A 15,060-nucleotide genomic window follows, 5' to 3' on the forward strand; every position below is an offset into this window, starting at 1 on the left:
CAAATGGAAAAAGAAATCCAGAAATTCCTAGTAGAAAATAATGTATTAAAAACTAGATTTGGACAAAGGCAAGTGACCTTTTCCTAAGATTATAAGAAATAAGAAAATGAAATAAAAAGAAAGAGATAATAGAATAGAATATGAAAAATCCTATCACAAATACAACTGATAGAAAACAGATCAAGGAGATAAAATATAAGAGTAGTAGGACTTTTGTAAAATTAAGATCAAAAGAAAAGTTTAAACACTGCACTACAAGATATCATCCAGGAAAAGTGTCCATAAATTCAAGAATTAGAGCGTAAAATACAAATGGAAAGAATCCAATGATTACTACCGCAAAGAGAATTAAAGATGAAAATTTACAGGTATTTCATTGCTAAATTCCTTAATTCTCAGGTCAAGGGAGCAATAGTACAAACAATGAGAAAAAAAATTAATACTGTGGAGCTACAGTCAGAATAATATAAGATAGCAAACATAACATAAAAGAATGAAAGACATGGAACACAGCATTTTGTAGAGCAAAAGAACTGAGCTTACAACCAAAGAATACCATATTCAAGAAATATGGACATTAATTATAAAAAAATAAAAATGGATATCTAATGAACTTAATGAGTTTCAACTATACTATTCCCATGGGGAAACCCAGAACTCAGCCAATTTAATCTGTAAAAAACATACAAAGGAAATAGAAGGCTAATTGATAAGCAACCCAAATGGTCAAAATGTTGAATGTATGAGAAAATGTCATCTACAGCCCCTGGAAATTGCATCATTGCCTGGAAATTCTGAAGGGGCATGTATGGATGGAATACTAGAGGTCAATGTGAATATAATGGAATGAACTAAAATAGTTGTTCAATAGAGCAGTAGGAAGTAGGGTGGAATGGTTCTCTCATATGCTGGAGGAATGAATAGAGAAACTGCCACAGAGAAGGGGAGAAAGGGGTAGAGTGCTGGTAGTACTTGAACCCTATTCTCATCATAATTGGGATAGAGAACAATATGTACAGTTAGAAGGATAAAAATCATCTTAACATACAGAGTAACAGGAGACAAAGAGGATGGGATCAGAGAGGGATTGGGAGTCCTCTTGAGGAACTGAGGGAGGAGGGCAAAGGGATAAGTAAAAGGAGGAAAGAGAGGAATACCTAGAGGAGAGTATATATCAAGTGGTAGGGAGCAAGTTAAGGGGATAAAGGAGGGACTCTAAGGACAGGATAGAGGAGGGATATTTAAAATCAAACTCATATCAAGCAAGGCACAGTTGTGGGATAAGGAAAAAGATTTTTTTGAAAAGTAGATAGAATAAGACTTAAAAGGTCAGGTGGAAGAGGCTAGGGAGAGTGGAAAGTGGCTCAGTTTGGAAGTAGAAGGGCAAAGGGAGAAGATAACAGGATGTTGGCTAAGAGGTTAGATTGGAGAAATATTGGTTAAGGGAATTTGGACATCTGAGGAGGATTACAGTGGAAAGAAAGGAAGTGGGGCACAGACAGTGAGGAGGAAAAAATAGATGGAAATGCACAGCTAATAACTATGTCATTGAATATAAATGTGATGAATTCATTCATGGGAAAAATGGATAACAAAAAAGATAAGACACCAGAACCTGACAATGTGTTGTTTACAACAAACTCATTAAAAATAAGAGTCACACATAGAATGAAGGTGAGGGGATGGAGCAGAATATACTGTAGCTCATTTGATACAGAGAAGGCAGGGATAGTATTTATGCTCTCTGAGAGAGTTGGGGCTAAAATGTATATAATTGGAAGGGATAAATAAGGTATATTTTATGTTGGGGGATACTAAGGATAATGAAACATTATCAATATAGGACCTGTAAGTATCAAGAATTATAGCCTCCAAATTTTTTAAGGAAAAAATAAATCAGATACAGATGGAAATATGTAACAAAATAATAATACTGGCTTTAATTCCCCTCTTAGGACTAGATAAATATAACCAAAAATAAGTAGGAAATAAATTAAGGTGATGAATAAGACCTTAGAAAAATTAAATATGACATATAGAAGAACCCTCACATACCTTCTTGAAGTTAGTAGTAGATCTAAGCCTAAATATACATATAATCCAAACGGTTCCTGGTGGGGCAACTACACTTTAGAAAAGAAATATTCTGCAAAAGTCTTATACTATGGAGGTAATCCTGCATGTCTGAAGGATTGTGCCTTTGGAACAAAAGTTCTACTGAGCATGACCAAGCTCGATAGACTTGGTTTTGGAAAGAACATGGTCAGGGCAATAGATTGTATCTGTTGTCTAAGGCCCAATTTCATTAAATATGACCCTGGTAATTTATGTTAACTGAGAACCAGATGGGTTAAGCTGATCAAGTTAAATGCTGATAGGAATGTAGAGAAACAGGTCTAATGTTACACTGCTAGAGCAGTTGTGAATTGTTTTTTTTTTTTAAGAAAACAAGATAGAAACATATATTAAGAGCTATAAAGTTATTCATGCTCTTTGACATAAGGATCACATTACTAGGATTTGACCCTAAGGGCATTATTGAGAGGGTAGAAAACTGTAGGTATGAAAATATTCATGAAAGCTTTGTTTGTAATGACAAAATAACTGGGAAATAACATAAATACAATGATTGGGAGGAAAAGTTGAATAGATTGTGATATTTGGATGTCATGGAGTATAATATAGTATTAGAAATGACAAATATTGGAAATATAAAGAAAATAAGGGAAAATATGAAGAAATTAAAAGAGAATAAGAATAATACATGTTATGATTACCAAAGAGAACCCAAAACAAGTCATAAAGAAAAAAGGTATCAAGGTAAAACAAATCCAAATGTAATTCAAAAGCAAAGCATATTTATATTATTACACTTATGTAATTTATATGTATTTATTTTTTATTTTTTTATTTAGATCATTTTTCCATGATTCCATGAATCATGATTCCTTCTCTTCCCTCACCCCTCCTGGAGTTGACAAGCAATTCCACTGAGTTATACTGTATCATTGTTCAAAACCCATTCCCATGTTATTCTTTTTTTTTATCAGTGATCTTTTAACATCAAAACCCTAATCATATCTATATCAACCTACATGATCGATCATATGTTTTTCTTCTGTGTTTCTCCTCTCATAGTTCTTTCTCTGGATGTGCATCACATTCTTTCTCATAAATTCCTCTGGATTGTACTGGGTCATTGCATTGCTGCAGCTAGTAGAAAAAGTCTATTACATTCGATTGTGCCGATAATGTATCAGTCTCTGTGAACGATATTCTCCTGGCTCTGCTCCTTTCATTCTGCATCAGTTCCTCAAGGTCTTTCCAGTTCACATGAAACTCCTCCAGTTCTTTATTCCTTTCAGGGCAATAATATTCCATCACCATCAGATACCACAATTTGTTCAACCATTCCCCAATAAATGGACACCCCTTAATTTTCCATTTTTTTTTGCCACCACAAAGAGTGAGGCTATAAATATTTTTGTACAAGTCTTTTTCCTTATTATCTCTTCACAGTACAAACCTAGCAGTGGTATGGCTGGGTCAAAGGATAGACATTCTTTTAAAGTCCTTTGTGTATAGATCCAAATTGCTCTCCAGAATAGTTGGAACAATTCACAAATCCACTAGCAGTGTATTAGTGTTGCAATTTTGCCACATCCCCTCCAACATTTATTACTTTCTTTTGCTGCCATATTGGTCAGTCTGATAGGTATAAGGTGGTACCTCAGAGTTGTTTTAATTTGTATTTCTTTAATCAGAAGGGATTTAGAACACTTTTTATGTGCTTATTTTTTTTTAATTTTTTTAAAAATATATTTTATTTGATCATTTCCAAGCATTATTCGTTAAAGACATAGATCATTTTCTTTTCCTCCCCCCCCCACCCCCCATAGCCGATGCGTAAGTCCACTGGGCATTAGATGTTTTCTTGATTTGAACCCATTGCTTTGTTGATAGTATTTGCATTAGAGTGTTCATTTAGAGTCTATCCTCTGTCATGTCCCCTCAACCTCTGTATTCAGGCAGTTGCTTTTTCTCGGTGTTTCCACTCCCATAGTTTATCCTTTGCTTATGAATGGTGTTTATTTCTCCTGGGTCCCTGCAAGTTGTTCAGGGACATTACACCACCTTTTTATGTGCTTATTGATAGTTTTGATTTCATCCTATAAAAACTACCTATTCATGTCCCTTTACCATTTATTGATTGGGAAATGGCTTGATTTTTTGTAAATTTGACTTAGTTCCTTATATATTTGGGAAATTAAACCTTTGTCAGAGAGTTTTGGTATAAAAATATTCTCCCAGTTTGCTGCTTTCCTTCTAAGTTTGATTGCATTGGTTTTGTTTGTACAAACCCTTTTTAATTTTATAGAATCAAAGTCATTCATTTTACATTTTGCAATATTCTCTATCTTTTGCTTGGTCTTAAATCCCTTCCTTTATCACAGATCTAACAGGCATACTATTCTATTTTCACCTAATTTATTTATGATTTCACTCTATATTTGTCATTTACCCATTTTGAGTTTATTTTGGTATAGGGTGTGAGATGTTGATCCAAACCTAATTTTTTCCATTCTGTTTTCCAATTATCCCAGCAGTTTTTGTCAAATAGTGAGTTCTTGTCCCCAAAGTTGGTATCTTTGGGTTTATCAAACACTAGTTTACTAAGGTCATTTATCCCTAGTCTATTCCACTGATCCACCTTTTTGTCTTTTAGCCAGGATCATATTGTTTTGATGAGCACTGCTTTATAGTACAGTTTAAGATCTGTTACTGCTAAGAATCCATCTTTCACATTTTTTTCATTATTTCCCTTGGTGTCACAGAATATATCAGTATTTCAACAAAGCCTTTAATGAAATTTCTCATGTTATCTTTATGGGTAAAATGAAGAGAGATGAGTTTAATCCCATAGAGTTAGATGGATTTATAAACTCTATAAACAGTTTGTTAACACAATATTAATGATTTAAGGTCAACATAAAGAGAGGTACCTCACTGAATGGTATAATATAGGAAAATTAGTTTATAGATATTATTGCTTTGTAGTTGTTTAGAGTTTCAATTTATGTTATTTATTATCTTTTTATCTTTATTATTTATGTTCAAGATTGGCACCATCATTTAACAAATGTCTACTACATATTTTGAACTGTTAAGCATGGAGATATTTTTTAAAATGAAGACTGTCAGTCTGTCCATATAAGGAGCATGTGTTTCACTGTTTTAGTCACAACCAACTCTTTATGACCTCATTAGGGATTTTCTTAGCAAAAACATTAGAGCAATTTGTTATTTCCTTCTCCAGCTCATTTTACAGATGAGAGAATTGATGCAAGCAGGGTTAAATGACTTGCCTAGGATAACATATCCAGTAAGTGTCTAAGGCCAGATGTGAGCTCATGAAGATGACTCCAGACCTGACCATCTGCCATAGCACTACCTACCTGCCTCATATTTAAGGAGAAAACTCTTGTAACTAAATTAAAAGATGAAGATGAATTAAAATTATAGCAAGGTTAATTCAGTTCTAACTTGTAAAGAGTAATGGGAAAAGATATAGCATAAGAATCAAGGGTCCAGCTTCTAGTATCACTAACAGACTGTGTGTGTGTGTATGTGAGTGTGTGTGTGTATGTGTTTCCACATTGTTAAACTGAAAGAGTTGGACCAAATGATGTTTCATCCTTAAAATGGGATGCTATAACTTGGATATTTCTTTTTGATTCTGAACTTTTGAAGAGTTAGGGAGAATCAACAACCTCTACCTGGGAATAGCACATAGATATGATTTACCCATGAGAATAATTAACTATTGGGCAGTCAGATTTCAACAAAATTGTAAATCATCATCCATTATGTTTGAGGTAAGTTAGCAATATATTCTGGATTTATGATCCCTAATATTGAATGCTACCTTTACCTAAAAGGGAATAGATATGCTTTACCAATTGAAACAGCAGGATCTACAGTTGTGTTGGTTTTGAATCAAGTGGAAGAAACATGGTCTTCCTCATATTATCAGGGAAGACAAAGATTCACTCAGTTTGATACTTTATATATTTCAGAATAGGAAGGAAATCTGTATTATTGTTATTAATAGAGGGTACAATCTGCAAGACCTTTCTTCATTCTTCTGTTTCCTTTAATATTTTCTGCCTAAAAGGAGAAAATCTCCTGTCAAGGTTATGGAGCACCATAGCCCAAAGAAATTAAACTTACATACCCAAATGGATTTGTGATCTCCTCAAATTAAGGGTTCTACCTAGTGATGCAGGATATAACCCATGCATGCATGCCTAACTATCCTGTAAACTCTTGACCCATGTCTTCTTTAGACTTTTCCATATATCCAGAATATTTTAGTTCCTCCTCACTTTCCTCTGATGCTGTGAGGCTACAACTGGAACATTCTAGCCATCTGCTAGTGTTCATTTTTGGTGCATCCCCAGTCTGTTCTCTTTATAAGATTCCTTGGTGACATCTTTTTGGTCTTTTACTTTTGATCTCAAAGCTCCTTGTTAATTATATGTCTTAGCCTTCTCATACCAACCATACCAACCATAGATATTTCTATCTATGAAATTCATTTTTATTTATTCTAAGGAAATTGCATTCATATCATATCATTTGACCTTATGATGACACTGGTTAAATGTTGGTATCACTAAGGTGTACTTTTCATGTGAAATCTGTTGGTTTTATCATGATCAAATAGCCAGTCATCACTTATTAAGCACTTACTCTGTGCCAGACACCATGATAAGCACTGAGGATATAAGCAAAGGCAAATGAAACAAACAAAAATACATAGTCCAGAGTCTCAAGGAATTCACCTTCTAAATGGAGAGACAAGCTATATAGAGGATCAATTGCAGATAACAGAGTGAAAGCACTAACATTAAAAATGATCAGGAAAGGTTTTGTGTAGAAGTTCAGATTTTAGCTAGATATTGAAGAAAGCCAGGGAAGCCAAAAGATGGAGTTGAAAAGGGAGAGAATTCCAGTCAATGAAACAGCCAATGAAATTCCATGGAGTCTAGAGATGGAGAATCTTGTATAAGAAATGACAAAGAGGTCAATATTACTGGACCACAAAGTATGGGCAGGGGTTAGGGTAATTCAGTATAAGAAAATTAGAAAAGTTGGAAATAGGAATACATTGTAGTTTATTTAATGAAGGTATTGGGTGGTGTGTTATTATCAGGTTTCTGCTTTAAGAAGATCAATTTTATAACTTATTGGAGAACTACCTGGAGTGGGAGGAGATTTGAGGCAGGATGACCAGCCAAGAGGCTGTTCTAATAGCATATGTTTGAGGTGCCCAGGGCCTGGGATTTGGGCAATGGAAGAAGAGAGCAGGGTATAAACACAGGGAATGTGATGAGGGGGGTGGGGTGTCAAGGCGGGGCAGCTAGGTAGCTCAGTGGATTGAGAGCCAGGCCCTAAGAAGGGAGGTCCTAGGTACAAATCAGGCCTCAGACACTTTCTAGCTGTGTGACCCTCAGTAAGTCACTTAATCCCCATTTCCTAGACCTTGCCACTCTTCTGTCTTGGAATCAATAAAAAAAAATATTGATTCCAAGACAGAAAGTAAAGGTTTAAAAAAAAAGATAGAATTGACCTAACTTAACAACTGATTGGATATGAGAATGAGAGAGAGAAACAGAGGATGTTAATGGCATTGAAAGCCTGGGTGACAAGAAGGATGTAATATTCTTGATGTTAATAGAAAAATTCAGAAATTGGGAGAACTTGGGGAGAAAGATGAGTTCAGTTTCTGACATTTTGAGTTTAAGATATCTATAGGACAGCCAGTTTGAGATGTCCAATAAGGATCAATATATGTGAGTCTGAAGGTTAGCAGAGAGGTTAAGACTGGATAAATATATTTAAGAAATATCTGCACAGAGATGATAATTGAATCCATAGCATTATGATGAGTTCAAATAGATGGCAAAAAGAAGAAAAGAGGGTCCAGGATGTAGTCCTGTGAGATACATTCAAAGGGTGCAACCTATATGAAGGTCCAACAAAAGTGACTGAAAAGAACCAAATAGAGTGGTAGAAAGAGAATCAGGAGGGAGTAGAATTGTGAAAATTAAAAGTATCAGAGAGCATGGTCAACAGTGCCAAAGGCTGCAAAGAAGTCACGAGTGCTGAAGACTAAGAAAAGACCAAAAAAGAAAGGCAAATAAAGAGATCACTAGTAACTTTGCAGAGCACTTTCAGTGAGATCAGAAGCCAGATTGGAGCATGTTAAGAGAGAGTGGAAGTGGGCTGATTGTAGAAACCCTTGGTTTTGCCTTTTAGGTTGTAATAAGTACATTTGGAGCCCTGATGATTCCCACTACTGTGCAGGACTGTATGGGCAAATACATAAATATATGATCCCTACAATGTAAAATCAAAGGGTTGAATTAGGTAATTCCCCTGAGAAAGAGTTCATAGACTTCACCAGATTGCCAAAGAGGTTCATAATACATGGGGAAATTCCTGATCTAATTCAACTCCCTCATTCTACAGGTTAAGAAACTCAAGACATATATTGCAGTGGATATAGTACTTAGCCAGAAATCAGGAATACTTGAATAAAATCCAGGATCAGACATTTCCTACCTGTGTGTCCTGGAGCATGTCACTTAGCCTCTGCCTCAGTTTCCTCAAGTGTAAAATGAAGCTAACAATAGCACCTACTTCCCAAAGCTGTTGTGAGGATAAAGAGATAATATTTGTAAAACCCTTTGCACAATATCTGGCACATAGCAGGTGCTATCTAAATGCTGGCAATTATTATTGTTATTACTATTATTAAATAAAGTGGCTTGTTTGAAGTCACACAACTAGGATTAGGGCTGTTTTTTGGGCAAGGTTTACTGACTAAATACTCTTTCCATGCTGTTCCTTGTCCCCCAGTAAGAAATGCAGGACTAGAACATCAGACAGAAGAAAGGGCTGGAGGTATAACTGTTAATGATACCAATACATGGGCCCCTGTGCAACAATTCCATACTAATGGGATCCTGGAAATAGTTATAGCACACATAAAAATATAAGTAACTAGAAGGAAAGGGAAAGCACTTCAAGCTAAGGCCTAGGCATTCCCAAATGGAACATTATCCAAGAGCACTACTAATGTGGACAAATTGTATTATAACATTTTTTCCTTTATTACTCAGGTTCAGCTATACCTTAGGTGGAGTCAGTAGCAACCACAGAATACGATGTTGTTGGAGCCAATTCTAACAGGATGGTTAAACTTTCAATGTGAATAATTCCGTCTCAAAAATCTGCAAGCCCCACAAATTAGGGCTTCTTTAGTTAATTATCTAAACTCAAGAAAGTGATGGGGACAAATTAATAATACAGATTAAATTTTAGAGTGTCTTGTGCTTATGGCAGGTTGTTAAACATTTGCAATGCATAGCAAAAGCCCTGCGTCTCATTTAAGCCAATTAGGCCCCCTGTCACCTGCCTTATTAAGGTGTTCTCAAAGGGCAGGGTATGACTATGTTTCTTCAGTTGAGTGGGAAGAGGTGGGTCCTTCTCCACTCACTTCCAGGAATGGCTGGTAAGATGACTATATATATATATATATATATATATATATATATATATATATATATATATCACCTGGTGGAGCTGGGCCAGTCCCAGATTTCAAAGGGGAATGGGCCTGAGTGTTGAAACAAGGGAGGCAGAACAACCCTAATCTTAGACCTCTATCTTCCCCTCCTCTGCACCCTGCCAATGACCTAACTCACTCCTCCCATCTTTCCAGTGCCAAGCAGAAACTCCCGCCTTCCAGGTGTTTGGCAAGGGGCGATTTGGGGGCCTGAGGGTCCAGTTTCTCTCATTTAGGTGCTCTTCTGCCTCATTTCTCTTTACGCCTCAGCTCGTCTCCCTCGGAAATCTTGGTGTGGTGAAGCGGGCCAGGGTCCCAAAGGGAGCGGCTATGCCTATCCTGCACACCTGCCCAGGAGGCCCACCTTTTACGGCCCCGCCCCATTCCCTGCCCCTCCCCCCCCTTTCCCCTGCCAGCTCCCCCGCCCATCCCCGCCCTCCACCAGTCCCTGGCCCTTCTCCTCCCTCCCCGCCCCTTCTCCCCACGCCTTGTGCGCCTCTGCCTCCCTGGTCCAGGCCAGAATCACATGCCCCGTGGGCTCCGTCTTAGTCCCAGCAAGTCCCCGCCCGCTGTCCGGCTCAAAACTTTCCCAGCTTCTTCTTTGGCTCAAACTTGTCCCACAGCGGTAGGGTGGGAAGGAGCCTTGGTCCCCGGCGGGACCCAGCTCGCAGTGCGTCCCTCGCGCCGCGAGCTTGGGCTTCCCTGGCTCCCAAGGCAGTCTGGTGCCCCTCGTCCCCTGCCCGCAGAGTTTGGGATCAGGGTGGACTCCTGGGGGCATCAGGCAAGTTTTGGTTTGCTGTGCTTTGTCTTTTTAAGGGAGTGTAGGGAGAGAGAAGGGAAGTTTGAGGATGGTGAGGGCAAGGGGCGCTTGGGCATCCCCTCTCGTGGTCGTCCTCTGGATACTGAGCCTGACTTTCATCGGGGAAGGGGCCCAGGGGCGAACCCTCGAAGATCAGGATTATTACATTCAAGAGATCCTGAATCGGGGTCATTACTATGCCTTCCCGGAACCCGAGGAGGAGACTGCCACAGAAGAGCCCAGAGAGGAAATGGAGGAACGGGGGCGCCCAGAAGAGAAGAGGCAGCCCCCTAAATTCAAGCCAGCCAAAAAAGAGCTAAAACCGAAGAAAACAAAGAAAGAAAAACTGATGCTGGAAACACCTCCAGGTAACTTTCTTTTTTCCCTCCTCCAGCTCCTGCAAACTCTATTTTCTTCTGAGCCTAAACAACTCATGACAAGGGGATACGGGAAGGATGCTGATGGAATCTTGCTTCCAACCATTAAACTTCCAGGAAGTTTCTTGGTATTTTCTCCCACCACTATCAGATCTCACTGGAAATTCAAAAGAAATCCAGTAATTAAACCTGACCCCTTAATTTCAACAAATGTTTTCTTTCCCTCTTATTTTGGGACTTTTAAATTGCAAAGTTCAATAGAACTGCGTTCCTAGATACCAGAGTTTCAAAACGCCCAGGGAGAGACTGTGCTATTGCTTGCCAAATTATAGTTTTGTCTTGAGTGAATTTCTTATTTGTTTGGAAGGGAGTTGCTCTTTGATTCCACTAGAAAGACTTCCCAGGAAAAAGAACCTTGAAGTTTTATTGAGCTACTCGCTTTTGAAGCCTTTTCCCTTCTCCCTTCCCCCTTGGGATTTTAATTCTAGTGAGTCATATGAAAATTTCTTAAGTAATAGAAGGAATAACCCATGATGAAGTGTTAGGGATATTAGGGCTCAGGACAATAAAGATTTTCATCCTAGGTTCAATAAGGTAACTAAGTGAAACAATGGATAGAATCCTAGGCCTGGAGTCAAGAAGTGCTGAGTTCTACTCCTGCCTCATACACTTAATAACTCTCAGCCTAACCTCTCTGCCTCAGTTCTTTCTTCTGTAAAATGCTGTGTATGTGTATGTGTGTGTGCAGATTATAATATTATCTACCTCCCAGAGTTCAAATAGGAAAATATTTGTAAAGTGCTTTGCAAACTTTTAAGTGCTATATAAATACTATTATTAATAGGCCACTTTCTATCAGTATGTTTCTAAGATGAGTGAGACAATGTTCTGGCTGTAGAAATAGCCCAGCCTTGACTTGTATTTAGAGAGTGTGAGCTCTACCACTTACTAAGATTTTATAATCTTGGGCAATTCACTTAACCACTATGACCTTCAGCTTTTTCATTTGTGAATTATGAATATGTTTCCTACCTCCTAGGACTTTTGTGAAGATCAAATCACTTAATGTAACCAAAGGGCATTTTAATGTGCTACAGATTCTATTTCCTTAGGGGATAGTGGGTATGGGAATAGTTGTCAACAAGAGAGCAAAGAAAATTAATGTTGTAAACTAGATATTTAGGCAGCACTAATAAGAAGCATAGAGCAGCTAGGTTATTCACTGGATAGGGCACTCTTCCTGAAGCCAGCAAAATTCATTTTCCTGAGTTCAAATGTGATCTTAGACACTTAGTTGTGTGACCCTGGAAGGCATTTAATGAATGCTGTTTGCCTCAGTTTCTTCATCTGTAAAGTGAACTGGAGAAGTTGGGGACAAATCACTTCAAGTATTTTTGCCAAAAAAATCCCAATGAGTCAAGAAGAGTTGAGTATGTTGGAAATGATTGAAAAATAGACGTATAGTGTCTATAGAACAAGGGAGGTGAGAGTTCAAATGTACAGTGCCTTGATAAGATTACATCTGAAATATGATGTTCTGAGTTAAGGGGGGACATTTTAGGAAGGATACTGATGAACTGGAATGAGTCCAGAACATGACAACCAGAGTCTCAAAGGTCTTTGAAATCATATTCTAGGATTGGCTGAAGCACAAAGCATATTTAATCTGAAGAACTGAAGGCATGATAGGTACATAAAAGTTGTCTTTAAGTATTTGAAGGATTGTCATGAAAGAGTGCTTAGAATTGTTCCACCTGTCCCCAGAAGGCAAAGCTAGGAGCAATGGTGGGGGGAAATGAAGAGAGGTGGAATTCTTCCTAATATTAGATATCTTCCTAACAATAAGAGATCCTGATTGAACATTTGTTGTAGATTTTATAGAAAGATATCCTGCTCAGGTACTGATCAGATTTCATGATCTCTAGAGTTCTCTTTTATATGGCAGCCCTTCATTGGCCATAGCTATTACATCTTTTCATCTGGGTTTCTCGTGGTAGCTGTGGTAGGCAATAGAGAGGGACTCAAAAGGTGAGCAGGATTATTGAAACACTTCCTTTTGTTCACTTGTTCCTCAAACTGACTCATTGCCTGTACTTGTTTCAGTGTATAAATTAATATTCATTTTCTGCTCTGCAAAGTTCTATCAAAGTATATGTAATTCTATTCTTTTAAGTTCTGAGCTTCCAATCAAAGATAGTATACTCACAAAACCTTAGTGTTATGTCTATTTTTCTTAGTTTGATAGGAATATTTCCCATCTCCTTCAATTGCCTTCTTCCAACTGTATTTCTAGAAAATACATTCATCTCTGCAAAGGTCTGTTTTTAATGCTATCTATAAAAACAAAGTAACTTTATTTTTTAAGGGAAGGTGAACAGACTTTCCATTGCTGAAAACAAAAATGTTTCAGGCTACAATTTGGGAACCCAGAGAGGGGAGAAAAAAAGATTTAGGATTGTTGCCCGAGATCTGTAGTTTGTATAGCAACATATAACCTGCCCCAATATTTTGTGAAGAAAAACACAAACGTCCTTATTCATAGAGTTCAGCCCTTTCCCTTTTGTAAGAGCTAACCACCTGAATTCATGCTCTTCTAGCTCTATGTAGTTTTCTAATGCCTCCTTTTCTCTAGCCTTGTAAATTTTCTACCCATCTTTTCAGGATTTCAGGATATTGGGGGGGGTTGTGAAAAAGCTTTTTCAAGTATCAACAGGTGATAACCTATGAAGATTTTGTAAAATAATCTCTGTTTGATAAGGTTCTTTGACCATTTGGAAGCGAGTATAATCCCAGACCTCCTAGCAATGGCAGTTCTGCATTTCCACCAGAGAATGTTAATTTCTAGATTGTTTATAAACAGACTTTGTCAAAATGTACCCTTGTCGATTTGATGTTGATTTGTACCACCTTGAGACTCTTTTCCTTGCCCTCAAACCTTTTCCTCTATGCAATGGGATCCAGTCTTACAAGACTGTATCATATGATATGACAAAATTTTTTATAGCAAATGTTTAATGGGGAAAAGCTTATAAAGGAGTTGGTCTTTGAATGATTAGGACTTAATTACAGAAAAAAGAGTTAAATAAACTAAAAATTCAACCCTACCAAGTGACCCCATGATTGAAGTGTAAACAGGTTCCTTGAATGATGTGAAAGGGAGTAATGTCAGTGAGACTTCCCCCTGAGTAACCCACTCTCATTAAGGCTGAATAGTATTTTAAGGTTTGTAAGATGCATTTGTAAAATTACAAATACTATCTCATTTTTATCCTTACAACAACCTGAGGAAATAGGTGTTCTCAATATCTCTATTTCACAGATGAGGAAACTGAGGCAGACAGAGGTTAAGTGATTTGTCCAGAATCACACAACTAGTAAGTATTAGATGGGATTTCATTTCGACTTTTGGTTGACTCCAGGTATAGAACTGTAGCTCTGTCCACAGCCCTACCTAGCTTTAGGAAGCACACTGTTAGGGACTTTTGAAGAATATATAACATTAGGATCTTGGACTTACTAAGTCCCTTAGAACTTGAGGTAGCAGCTCTTTGGGAATCCATCTTATAAGATCAAGTTAAAGGAGTACCCAAGAAGGACTATTAAATCTTCTCCAGGCCAAATACCCCCATTTCCTTCATATGATCCTTAAGGCACGTATCAATCTTATTCTTGTCTTTCAAAATGAAGCAGCACAAAATCAGCCTTCTCCAAAAGTTAGGTTAATTCTAAGGGGCCCTTGTGTTTTGACCCAATATCATTTTATATACAGAATAAGAAAGGAAGCTGGTGTCCCTTACAAATGTTCTGATCTAGAATAAGCAGATCCAGATATTTTTGAATATGTTACTCATGAGCTGGCTAGATAAGGATGAACACAGTGTTCAATTGGTAGAGCTCCTTTGGTGTTCAGGGAGTATACAGGAAGAGAAGACTCATCACTAGCTATTACTGTCTGTGTTCTTCCATCTTGGAATTTCTTTCTACTCACCAAACCATTCCCTATAGGGGAATAGTCTGACAAGACTATATCATATGAGAAATTTTTTAACACTCATTTTTTTATTGAAAATTTTTATTTAATTAATTAATTTAGAATATTTTTCCATGGTTACAGGATTCATGTTCTTTCTTTCCCCTTTTCTACCCCCCCACCATAGCCAACACACAATTCCACTGGGTTTTACATGTGTCATTGATCAATACCTATTTCCATATTATTGTTATTTGCACTAGGGTGATTGTTTAGAGTC

At 37.5% G+C, this 15,060-nt stretch overlaps 1 protein-coding gene across 2 annotated transcripts in view; it reads left to right on the top strand.

The window, feature by feature from the left end:
* The first annotated feature begins 10,121 nt into the window (after positions 1-10,121).
* The window catches only part of CPXM2 (carboxypeptidase X, M14 family member 2), a 294,314-nt gene continuing 289,375 nt past the window's right edge, over positions 10,122-15,060 (top strand). For both annotated transcript variants that reach the window (XM_007478849.3, XM_001376113.3), the window contains exon 1: positions 10,122-10,801. In XM_007478849.3, the coding sequence (XP_007478911.1) occupies positions 10,483-10,801 (319 nt within the window). In that variant the 5' untranslated portion in view covers positions 10,122-10,482. The remainder of the gene's footprint in view (positions 10,802-15,060) is intronic.

The sequence above is a fragment of the Monodelphis domestica genome, chromosome 1 (assembly GCF_027887165.1).
Source record: "Monodelphis domestica isolate mMonDom1 chromosome 1, mMonDom1.pri, whole genome shotgun sequence".
In the NCBI taxonomy this organism is placed as follows: domain Eukaryota; kingdom Metazoa; phylum Chordata; class Mammalia; order Didelphimorphia; family Didelphidae; genus Monodelphis; species Monodelphis domestica.